The sequence below is a fragment of the Balaenoptera borealis genome, assembly GCF_965194805.1.
Source record: "Balaenoptera borealis genome assembly, chromosome: 12".
Lineage (NCBI taxonomy): Eukaryota > Metazoa > Chordata > Mammalia > Artiodactyla > Balaenopteridae > Balaenoptera > Balaenoptera borealis.
This window is the reverse complement of record NC_138869.1, coordinates 89,465,633-89,478,479: the sequence shown is the minus strand read 5'-3', so window position 1 is coordinate 89,478,479 and position 12,847 is coordinate 89,465,633. Positions and strand designations below refer to the sequence as shown.

The 12,847-nt window shown below is 39.0% G+C and overlaps 1 protein-coding gene and 1 long non-coding RNA gene across 6 annotated transcripts in view; both read right to left on the bottom strand.

The window, feature by feature from the left end:
* The window catches only part of LOC309607620 (cytidine monophosphate-N-acetylneuraminic acid hydroxylase), a 246,294-nt gene that overhangs the window by 13,134 nt on the left and 220,313 nt on the right, over positions 1–12,847 (bottom strand). For all 5 annotated transcript variants that reach the window (XM_082346354.1, XM_082346356.1, XM_082346353.1 and 2 more), the window contains 3 exons: positions 12,129–12,264; positions 4,411–4,551; positions 701–875 (listed from right to left, as the gene is read on the bottom strand). In XM_082346354.1, coding sequence (XP_082202480.1) covers positions 701–875; positions 4,411–4,551; positions 12,129–12,264 — 452 coding nt within the window. The remainder of the gene's footprint in view (positions 1–700; positions 876–4,410; positions 4,552–12,128; positions 12,265–12,847) is intronic.
* The window catches only part of LOC309607673, a 223,221-nt gene that overhangs the window by 76,446 nt on the left and 133,928 nt on the right, over positions 1–12,847 (bottom strand). The gene's annotated exons all lie outside the window — the stretch shown is intronic.

Here is a 12,847-nt window from a genome sequence, read left to right as displayed (position 1 = left end):
CAGCCCTCAGCCTGAGGGTAACCAGTCTTTGTTTCTAAGGGTATGAATGCTGTCCATTTCCTGATGCTTTCCTTAAACTTTGCTCCCCATGCACAAATTCAGGCACTAAATGTAAGTGGGATAAAATATACATATAAGTATTGCAGGGATTTCCAGCCCATTTCAGGCCTCCTCTTTCTCTTTCACCCCCTGCCTGTTGGTACTTATTTTGTTTTTGGATACCTCCTCAGTTTTGGTGACCAGCTTCTAACGTGAACCACTTGGGCTTTTGAGCTCCGTGCGTACATGTTGGGGCTAATTTAAGTTCTAAGCTGACCTCATGGTTTGTGCAATTCATTCCTTACCACAGCTGCAGATAAGAATTACCTGCTTCTCTGCTGCTACAGGACACCACCTCTCCAGTGGAGCCCACTTGCCTGTTCCACAGTTTAAGTACCTGTTTCTGCTACAAACACAACACAACAAAACACCCACAAAACAAAAACTAACAATGGTGATGGGAGGAAAAAGTGCTCCCAGAGAGAAACTGAGCTGGACCTCGGAACGTCCCCTACATTTTCAACAAGGGATTGTTTTAGCACATTGTCCAATCTATTTTCTGTGAAGCAGATGGTAGGGCTTAATAAATGTTTTTTTGAGAAACAAATTGGAATACTTCATTATACAAGACAGTAAAGACAAATAATACTTCATAGCATACCCTGACCACCAGGTTATAATCCTTAAATCCAGCCCAAGTGAAGTATTCTTTTATCCAGCGTGAGTGACGAAATATTTCATCTCCTACAGCAGCATTCAAGATTCTCAAATATGGTCCGAAGTCCCAGGAATCCTTGTAAATTTTAGTCCCCTCTGGAGGCTCTATGATGCCTTTGCTTAAAGACACAAACGTGAGAGAACAGGGAAAGAAGAAAGCAACAAATAAGGAAGGCAGAAATTAGCACTTCAATTTCAACAGTCAACCAGACAAGCAGCTTTAAGACTGTTCAGATGATACCAAGGGGTCTCACAGAAGAGCCTCGGGGAACACTGAGGGGTAGGGCCCCAGCCCAGCCTAAACCAGAACAGCTCCTGTTAATTGTTTAGTGCGATGGCTCTCCAAGTCAGAATACATTTAAAGATAAAAGTCCGTGTTGGGGAAACAAAAATTGGAAAACCACTGATGTGGACCCTTTCGGCTCAAATAACTAAATTATGGAAATGTGGAATATAAGTGGTCGTATTGATTTTGTGGAAGTCTGCTCACTCCTGCCCTGCCCCCCACCTCCACTAGAATATAAGTTTGATGAGAGCAGCAACCATGACTGGCACATAGAAGGGGCACCATAAATATTTGTTGAACATAGGAATGACTTTAGCCTATCTTTGAGACATACGCAGAATTTTGTGTCTCTAATATATGGTCCTCTCACTATACTAATCAAACCACAGCTCTCAGACAGATGGGCAACTCTGTATGTAAGCCCAGTCAGCAGTATGGACGAGAGAGTTCTCTGACGTTCCTCGAGTTGTCCATCCAGTGTGAAGATGGATCATTGCATGGAACGTGGAATCTTGAATCCTGGCAATAGAATAGGATGTGATCTGGATAAGGGAAAGATGAGGAGGGAAATGGGCACCTGGCTAGTAGAGATTTGGTAACTATGTCCCACTTATCAAAACAACACTTTTAGTCCATTATTTGCCCAAAGCTAGAGAGGCACTGGTTTCAACAATAAATTACTTATCAAAACCTAAAGTTTCTAACTTCTAAATGAATGTCAAATCCGCTTCTCCAACTCCTCCCCCCCATCTCAGTTTACAGCCTCACTAATCTCTCCCTGGATAAAGCCTCGGTCTCCAGCTGGCCTCCCTGACTCTAGTTCTTCCCCCTGTGGCCTCTTCCCCAGGACATGGTCTTCCAAAAAGTAAAGTAGTTTTTCTAAAACACAACGCAGTAATGTTCCTTCTTCCCTTTATAACTTTCTCAAGTTCTTCTTACTCACAGGCAAGTTCCTTGGACTGTCTCACAAGTCCTTTCCGACCCTGGCCCAACAGGGCATTCCCATCTCATCCTTTTCCTCCACCTTCACTTACCAACCCTACAGTCAGGTGGATGGTTGGATTCATGAGGGAAGGACCTCGTCACAGCTGTTTCCTTGTACTTAGTATGATGCCAGGTATACAGAAGGAGTTCAATAAATCATTTCCGAATGAATGGCATAGGTCTATTCACTTAAAGTATCTGCACTCACCAAACTCATGACACTATTTACACCTCCCTTCTCCAGCACGTGTCAGTCCCTCTGACCGGAATCTCCATCTGTCTCTCTTAATTATAACCTTCTCCTTATCTATAAGACATAGCTCAAATGCCTAAGACTTCAGATTGAGCTTTCCTTGACCACATTTCCTGTTCTCTCCTGGCCCCTCCTCCCCTCACAAGGCAGAGTTAAGCACTTTGTCTCCCTGTGTCCTTACACTCTGTCTTACTACTGAGAATCCAACAATATCGACTCTCTTGTTACCCAGAATGCTTTGGTGTGACACAATGATACAAATGCAGATTCCCAGGCTCTGCCTCAGATCTACTGAATCAGAATCTCAGGGGGTCGCGCCCAGGGAGCTGCATTTATCCAAGTGCCTCAAGTTATTCTGATGTTCATTCAAGTTTGAGGATTATTACCATAGGATACATCTGGGGAAATGGAGAGAAATGATGGAGAATTCTGCAAGTGCCAAATGCCAGACTCTTGAATGTCCTGCTAAATCCTGAAATAATTAAAAACTTCTCTCACCCTTGATCTGGAGAATACAAACTGCTTTTATCCTAGAGGTACTGGGGAGATCCTAAGGCATTTTAAGCAGGGAAAGGAACAGGAAGAGTTTTGCATTTAAAAAAGGTTTCTTCGGCAACAATGCAGAGTGGAGGCTTTCCTTGCTTATGATCCCAGTAAGAATTATATTTTACTTGAGGACCCTGGGGGTCCACATACCAAGCATACCTGTGAAACAAAGTCTCCTGAAATAATACTACTCCTTGTTATATGTACTCGGGCAATGTACTCAGGTCTATTCTATTTTATTCTATTTCATTTTTTTAAATGCTGGTCGTGATCAATGCCATTGATTTTACAACCCACCAGCGGACTGTGGCCAGCAGATTGAAAAAGGCTGGCATGGAGGACAGATCAGAGGAGAGCAGGGTGGAGGCACAGAGCCAAGTCAAGGGCCGCTGCTTGAAGCTAGGTGAAAAAAAATTGTGAGAGGCCGAATTAAGGTCACGACGGAAGAGGCTGGAGACGAGTGGTGGATTTGTGAGAGATTTATGAAGAATTGACCAGATTTGGTAACTAGCTGGATATGGGAAGTTAGCAAAAGGGCATAATCAGCTGGCTGCGCCATTCACACCAACTTTGCAAGGGTAAGGCCAGGAGAGGGGTGTGCTTTTGACAGCTGTGTGCCCAGCTCTCCAACACGTTCAGTCCATTTCTAAATAAGGGTGAAGAACTAACTGTTCCATTTGGCTCAAGACAAGTATATGTAAAATTATAGGTCTGTGACATCAATAGTAACTTTTCCTGAATTGCACTCCCAGTGCACTGTTACTTGTTCAAAGGTACTGTCTGTGGAATTGGCAGTTGGGTAATGTTTATACTGATATGAAAACGAATTCTCATGCTTATTGCTTTTTACTTCAGACAACTTATTTTTGAGCTGCATCAATTGTCCTTCATAGAAAAAACTTCCTCACTCTTTGTTCTCAAGTAAGGCTCTGAGATGAGGAAAACGTTTGAGTAATTATTACATAGGATGAGAAAATTATTATATAGGACTGAGAACAAACTCAGTCTTTTTTCCCCTAGATTTGAAAGATACTTATTTAATAGTTTATTTTCTTTAGACAGTTAAGACTTCCATTTTAGGGGCTTCCCTGGTAGCGCAGTGGTTGAGAATCTGCCTGCTAATGCAGGGGACACGGGTTCGAGCCCTGGTCTGGGAAGATCCCACATGCTGCGGAGCAACTAGGCCTGTGAGCCACAATTACTGAGCCTGTGCGTCTGGAGCCTGTGCCCCGCAACGGGAGGGGCCGCAATAGTGAAAGGCCTGCGCACCGCGATGACGAGTGGCCCCCACTTGCCACAACTAGAGAAAGCCCTCGCACAGAAACGAAGACCCAACACAGCCAAAAATAAATAAATAAATAAATAAAGTAGCTATTAATTAAAAAAAAAAAAAAAAAAAAGACTTCCATTTTCAAAAGTGATGTGTGCATCTTAATGCATGACAAGCTCAGGATGCTACTCAATAAAAACTTAATATTCTGACAACTAGGGACCTACCAAGAGACCATAGGTATGTCCTTTATTTTCTCATAAAATTGAAAAAATCCCTGAATCATTTTTTTCTCTATAAGTATTTAAGCCACACCTGTCTGTTGGATCCTTTAGCATCCTACCCAGATCAAGAGTGGCTCCAGGTCGTGGGGTCCATGTTAACACATCAGAATTTTTCTTGATAAGATTGTTGAGTTCATTTGGGTCATTTTTGATGTTTGTTTCCTTAATATACCTGAGAAATAAGAACATTCCCATGTAAGAAAGTTTACTCTCAGATGAAATTTTGATTAGAACAATGACAGAATTTTTGTTTGTTTGTTTCCTCTGCATTCCTACTTCCCAATCCCCCTGCACTTATCCCATGAAAAATAAAGACTATATTTGGGCTAATGTCCCTAATTAGGGAACAGCTATTATTTATACTTTGTTTTTTAGTATAATCACATAGTGATTGGAATTGAAGTTAGATGTAGCAAGACTATTATAAAGAAGTAGGAATAGCACAATCTTGTATTTTTTTCCAGTTTTTTAAAATTGAAGTATAGTTATTTACAGTAGTGTGTTAGTTTCAGTTTATAGCATAGTTATTCATTTTCTTATATTTAATATTAATGAAATATATAGATGATTAAATATTACTCGACAGGTATATACTAAGCGTTTAACATGAACGAATTGATTTTATCTTCACCACCCACTGAGATACCTGCCATTATTAATTACTCTTGTTTTATAGAGAAAGAGACTAAGGATCAGAGGGGTCAGGTGACTTGCCCCAGGTCGGTAGTGTCCACCCAGCTCTCCACCGCCAAAGCAGGGCTTATCCTTCCCAGGAGGCCACAAGGCGGAGCCTCTCCCCAGCCTTGGGAGTAAAGTCTGATAAGTCTTTCCAACCCCTTCCATCATGTGAGGTTCTATTTAAAAAGACAGGTGTCTATGAACCAGGAAGTGGGCCCTCACTAGATACCAAATCTGCCAGCGCCTGGATCTTGGACTTTCCAGTCTCCAGAAGTTTGAGAAATAAATTTCTGTTGTTTATAAACCCCCTCCCCGCAAAAAGGTTTTCCATTCAAAACCATTAAAATCCACCTGTTACAAACGAGCACACACATCCTCAGAGTCCATCCTGAGATCTAGTTTCTAATTGTGCTATTGCGCTGGGTATCTCCCAAATTTAATTCCAAGCCACAATCTTTCTGGAAAAGCTGTAAATCATCAAATTTAATGTCATATGGGAAGGTAATTGTGGTGATGCTGGAGCAGAAAAAGAGAGATCTAGGATTTGTCACTGTGTTTCGTCAGACCTGGGTTACATGGACAGACATTTCTGTTCAAGGGAATTTTACCTTCTTGAGCTACAACTGGGTTACCTAGACTGGATAGATATTTTCAGTCAGATAGACAAACACAAAACATATGTAAGCATTTGTATTTCTATAGCACCAAGGTGACTTACATCATTTATGATCTTGCAGACATGAGTAAAGATATCTCTCCACCCAAAGATGTCTAACTTGTCCCTTCCTACACATGTGAGTGTCCTCCCACTGGCGCAGTCCTCAATTTGAAGCAGTGTCACCTCTTTGTCTCATCATCTTACTAGCTCTAGTCTCAAAATGGTTCACCAACTGATCTCCCTGCCTCCGAACCGGGATGCTATCAGATCACTCTTCCTAAAACATGTGTGGTGTTCACAAAAGTCTTTAACTTCTTGATGCTTCTTTGTCTGCCTCTCTAAAATAATAATAATATTAATACCCAGACGCTGCCCTCTGAGGGGTATTGTGTGTACAGAGGGTAACCTCTGCCAACTACTAATACACAGAAGTGTGACTTATAACTACTTTAAATGGCAGCATCACATTAAGTAGTCAAGTGTCCTTAAGTAAGAAACCATCATACCCAGTTCGTCTCCAAGTTCTTGCAATTCAACCTCCTTTATATTGCTAGAATCTGAATTCTCAGTCCCCACTGTCATTCATCAGTCCTTCCGAGATTATTATAATGATTTTCAAACTGTACTCCAGGATCGACATTCCTGTCTCCCTTCCCACCACACAGACATACAACCTAACCTCTCCAGTGCACATCTGATCATGTCTCTGTTCCTTGTTAGGCTCCTTCACCAGGTTCCCCATTCTTAAGGATAAAATCCAAGCCATGTGGAGTGGCACACAGTGGTGTTCACTGTCTGGTTCCCACTGCCCCCCCCCAATACACCCGCCTCAGTCCCCTACACTGAACTGCAACCTGTCATCTCAGCATCTTTCCATCTTTGCTGGTGGGTGTCTACTCATACTTCAAAACTTTGCTTCATAGTCTCATCCAGTAGTCATTTTCCGACTCCCATCTGTATCCCATTGCCTCCAGAACATACATGTACCATAACATTTATCATTCTGTATTACCATTGTTTTTCTCTTCTAACTCTGAAGACAGTCATTTCATCTCTAGTTCTCCAGCACCTAGCACATGCTGCTCAATAAATGAATGAATGAATGATGAACAGCATTGATCGAAAGAAATTATATTTTAACCTTAGGCCAATCTTTCTGGAAATATTTGGAAGATGAGGGACAGCTAAGTAATATCAACAAGAAGGTAATAAAGAAGGAAACATATCAGCAAAAGGACATATTAAGTGACTAGACACATATAGATATGTCATCAGAGGACAAAGAAGAACTTCAAAGTGAAAACAGTCAGGTTTTAATGATGAGTCACATGAAGCCCAGAGAAGTCAAAAAAATTGGTCCTAATAAGTGGTAGTAGGAAAGACCCTAAATTCCATGTACACCATTTCCCCTACTGTACTCTGCTGCCTCAGTGGATGAGAAATTATGGCCAGTACTTACAGGATTTCGTCATAAAAACTTATCTCAAGGACTGGTTTCTTTACTATCCAACAAATTTACAGGTAAGTGTAGTCTCAGAGTAGAAAGACATATGCATTCCCCATCTGCATGTGGGCAGTCCCTGACCTTTGTTCACAAAATGCTCCAGGTACTGGTCATAAAGTGATCAGCAATGAAGCAGATGGTACTGGTACTTGCTCATAAAAACACTATTAACGTTAGGGGCTGAGTCACTTTGTGATCAAATAGATGCTCTATACAATTGACAGAATCTTATGAAAGCAAAATTAAAACACCTAAAAGATTTTAACATTTAAAATAATAAAACTATGCTTCAAATACTACCAAATGGATTAATTGTATATTTTGGTTTTTTCAAGGGGTTGTGTATTATATAAGATGTGCATATATATTTGTTGTATCACAAATATGACCTAAATAAATATGTAGCTTTAATTAACATGACTGAGGTGTTAAGAATAACTGTTAGCTTTTTTGTTGTTGTTTTTTTGATTTTTAAGATTTACTTAGATCCAATTTTTGGACTTTTTTTGGTGAACAGCTCTATGAATTTTAACACATGTATAGATTTGTGCTACTACTAAAATCAGGATACAGAGCACTTCTCTCTGCTCTATATTCTGTTCTCTCAAAACTCCCCCATGTTGGCCCTTTTTAGTCAAACCCTCCCTTCCCCTCAGCCTAACCTCTGGCAACCACTGACTTTTTTCTCCATCCCAATAGTTTTGCCTTTCTCAGAATGTCATATAAGTGGAATCACAATATATAATCTTTTGAGACTGACTTCTTTCACTCAGCACGATACCTTTGAGATTCAACCAGGTTGTTGTGTATATCAATAGTTATTTATTTTTTATTGTATTCCATGGTGTGGATATACCACGGTTTGTTTATCCATTCACCTGTTGCAGGACATTTGAGTTGATTCGGTAATTATGACTAGAACTACTATTAATATTTGTGTACAGTTTTGTGTGAATAAAAGTTTAGCTTCTCTAGGGTAAATACCCATGAATGGAATTTCTGGGTCGTATGATAAATGTATATTTAAAGCAACAGCCATACTGCTTTCCAGATAGCTGTATCATTTTGAATTCTCAACAGCAATGTCTGAGAGGTCCTATTGCTCTGTATCTTTGCCATAACTGGATAGTGTTAATCTTTCAAAATTTTATTAACTTTAATTCTTATTTCATTGTGGTTTTAATCTGCATTCTCTAATGACTAGTGATATGGGCACGTCATTTCTTATGCTCATTTGCATCAATATATCTTCTTTGGTGGAGTACCTGTTCAAAATGTTTTGCCCATTTATTATTGAGTTGTTTCCTTACACTGATTTTTGAAAGTTCATTATATATACTAGATACAAATTGTTAATGAGATATATGATTTGCAAACTTTTTCTCATGGTCTGTAGTTTATCATTTCATTCTCTTAGCAGTGTCTTTCACAGAGCAAAAATTTTAATTTTGATAAAGCCCAATTTATTAAAATTTTCACTTATGGATTGTGCTTTTGGTGTCCTAAGAAGTCTTTGCTTAACCCAAGGTCATGAAGATTTTCTCCTACATTTTCCTCTAAAAATTTCATACTTTTACATTTACATTTCGATCTATGACCTATTTTGACTTATTTTCTGGTATACAGTGCAGGGTATACTATATTGAGGTTCAGTTTTTGCATATGAATGTCCAATTAATTGCTCAACATTCAATAACATTTATTGAAAAGACTATCTTTTCTCCACTGAATTGTTTTTGTACCTTTGTCAAAAATCAAATGGCTATATTTGGGTGGCTCTGTTTTTGGACTCTATTCCATTAATCTATGTGTTTATCCCTTCATCAATATCATGCTGTCTTGATTACTGGAGCTTTATAGCAAGTCTTACAATTGGGTAGTGTGGTCCCTCCACAAGTTTCCCTCTAGTGTCATTTCCCTTTTATCTAAATAACTTTCTTTGGCATTTCTTTTAAAGTAGGTCTTCTTATAATGAATTGCCTTAGTTTTCCTTCATCTGGGAATGTTTTTATTTTGCCCTCACTCCTGAAGGATATTTTCACTGGATATAGAGTCTATCTTGACCATTCTTTTCTTTAAGCAATTTAAAAATACTATCTTACCACCTTCTAGTCTCCATGGTTTATGGCTAGAAATCCAGTTACTTGAAGTTTTCCATATGAACAATGCATTCTTTTCTCTGCTTGTATTTCTGTTTTTCCACAGATACAGCCCATCTCTCTACCTCTCTAATACACCTGAGTCTGGGGTACAATTCCATTTTTAACCTCTCAGGCAGAGAACCCTTTGTGGGTCCGATGCAAAAAATTATTTCCTTCTCACATTTTAGGTAATAGATTAAGTCACTTCAAATGTCCATTATCTTGTCTGGTTCATCTTCTCTAGTTAAACCTTAGACCGTAGATCATCCCAAAGGATGCTTAACTTATCTACATTCAGACTACATGCTTTGACATGGAACATTTAACATGAAGCCAATTTAGGAAATTCTCCGAGTTTTTTAAAAAATTCAAGTTCCATAATACTTCCTCACTGGCCTGACTTTAATACTCTCCACAGTGTCATGTGGCAAATACAGCTATCGATTTTGTACTTTTTACTTGAGTGACCCATAACTAAGAACATGAAAGTGATAGAACAACCCACTGTTTCCACCTTTTCAGACTCTCCTGGATTTATCTTAGACATGCTTTCTCTTTATATCTTTTAACAGATGCTCACCACTGTCCAAAGCAGTGTGGTATGCAAAATACCACCACAGTCTAATCCCTTAGTTCTTGGGTATTTCCACGTAGTGTGATGTGAGAGCTGGAAATGGCAGCAGAATCTCTTCTCTTTTTCCATTGCTCTAAGGACAGATTGTTGTTCAGCCAGAAGGCATAACAGTTGCTAAAATACTGAAATAGTTCTATGCCAGTTGGTTCAAAGCTGCTTCCCTGAGTGCCCTCTTTGCTGTCCCAGGCACCTGACCCTCCCCTGGGGCCTCCTAGCTCTCTCTCAATTCAGTCAACTAAAGGATTAAAGTTTGAGAGAGCAGAGCCTCCAGGACCTGATCCAGCACTACCTGTTATCTGTTCTGATTGCTTGGTGTCTATGCCATACTGATTCTTAACTACACTGAATCTTAGTGCATTTAAGTGAAACCTTTGTGCCATGTCTACATTGGTTGGCACTGAGAAGTTTATTTTTGTCGCATTAACTGTCATTTCGCTCTAGATCAAGATTGAGTGTGAGACACACCTATTCACTGATAACTAGTATTTTCTTTAGAAAACTGAAGGGTTTGGGGGAAATTGAAGGGAAGTTTTCCAGGGCCATCAACTTCTAGTAATATTGGAGTAGCTCATTCCCCTGGTTCTGTATCATTGTCACTTGACACAGACAACCCTTCCCTGGTTCACTAAGTCCTTCATTTGCTGTCTACCTCCATTAATTCCACTGTACCTACTCCATCTTCCATCCTTCATAGTTAAGTGAGCATAAACATTCTAAGTCAGGAATATTTTACTTGAAATAATCCAACAAAACAACATCAATGAATCAGACATATAAAGTAACGAAAGGAGGTATCACTACCACTATTTGCAGATGATGATTTAAAGAAAATCAGCTGAAAACTATTCCAAACAATTAAAACAACTACTACTTAGGAAATATAATTATAGAAAAGACTGCATTTGCAATAGCAACCAAAAGAAAAAGTGAAAATATCTAGGAATAAACATAACCAGAAGTGTGTGAGTCTTATATAAAGAAAACTTTAACATGCCACTGAATGACACAAAAGAAAACCTATTACAAATGAAAAGACATGCCTTGTTTTTGGACTAAATAACAAAATGATATCATTTATACTAAACTAATTTATATAGTTAATGTGATTGCAATATAAATAATAAGTGTTCTCATAGTTTGGCCCTAGCAGGTCTACTCAAGATCTCAAAAGGACACTAACAATATTGCAAATGTTTAGTTTGGCTTTAGTAATTCATAAGAAATTTTGGATCACAGGGTCCATGTTTTGAGAGAAAAGGAAAAGCACTTCCCCAGCACAGGCACCTGACAGTAGTAAAGTCCAAAGAAGGACAATCCAATCTAAAAACAGTAGTTAAGCTGAACTAAAACCAATGTTTCTTAAATTTGAAGTTTCTCCTGTTTGAGAAACATTTTATTAAAAGTTAACTGCTAAATCTTTAATGATGACTTGGTATCAAAGTGACCAAAAAAGAACCATAAGTGTGAATATTCACATTTATGAAATCTTGTGCAATACCCAGTATTAAGATTGTCATTCATTTGACCATTAAAATGAAAACTCAACATTTAAACATTCTCAGAGAAAACTCATTGACCTCCAAAAATACACTTGAAAAACAAGATCTAGAAGTTATGTCGCTGCAAGAGAAGTCCTTTTAGATACTCAAAAATGAGAAAATAACTTGATAATCATACAGTCTCTATTCTGAGAGGTAGTGTGGTATAGAGAAAATAGCTTTAGAGCTAGGCATACCAGGATTCATTTCTCACCTCCAGTGTTTCCAGCGGGGTGACTTCAAGCAAGTCCCTTAGCCTCTCTGAGTTTCAGATTCCCTAACTTAAACAGGCATAATAACACCTACCTTACAATGTCATTGGAAGACTAAATGATTAAAAGCCCCAGTTCAATTCCTAGTGTATACTGAATACATATCAGTTGCCTTCATTCTTTCCAGGATCCTTCTGGACAAAATCTATCTGAATTAACTCTAGCTGTCAAGCATGGCTCTCTGTTCCCAGGTAGCTTGTTAAATAAGCTCCAGACTCCTACTAATTACTTTTTCTCATTTCATGTTGTATTCACAGCTAAATCATTCATCCCAGCATACATTAACTCATGTGTAAATATGTTATGCAAAATGTCCAGCCATACTTGTCTGATGGGTGAGATTCCACAAAATACCCAGCAAAAGGGCAATAAATTCGGGGTTGTAGGTCCTTCACCAGCCGAGCCTTGTAGTTCAGGAGTTTCTTCCTTTCTGTTTTAATGAATTGGGCTTTCCATTCCTCTGGAATAACAGGGTTTGGATTAGAATTTCCTCTGTTCAGAAATCACAGGAAAACAAGAGTTCTAGTAGATTAGAAGGCTTTCAGGAGATAAAAATTGACAGCTGACTAATGCAGACATAGAGCAAAGCCCCTTGTCTTTAGTGGCTTTATTTTGCAAATTTCAGTTGGTTACTAGGAAAATGTTCCCAAACCAGCCAGAGACACTGAACCCTCTCCTTGTTAATGGCAATTCATTTGGACCCTAGCTGAATAAACTGCGTGGCATGTGTAGTTGTATCTTGCATGCATGCATATTTTAAGGGCACTGTAATTCTTGTAATGCTTAACTCTCTACTAACATGGAAATGGCTTTGCTATTTGGATGGATTATAAAAGCAAAGCATGTTCATTACACCCAGGCGATGCACAGTGGTCAAGGGCGTGGATATTGGAGTCAGTTAAGACTTAGGATCAAAATGCAGCTCCACCACTTAAATTCTTTAAGTCTGTTTTCTCCTCTGTAAAATAGAATCATGTTGCCTACCTCACAGGTTGTTCATTTGTTCGTTTGCTCGTTCGTTCATTTGATTGATATTTATTGAG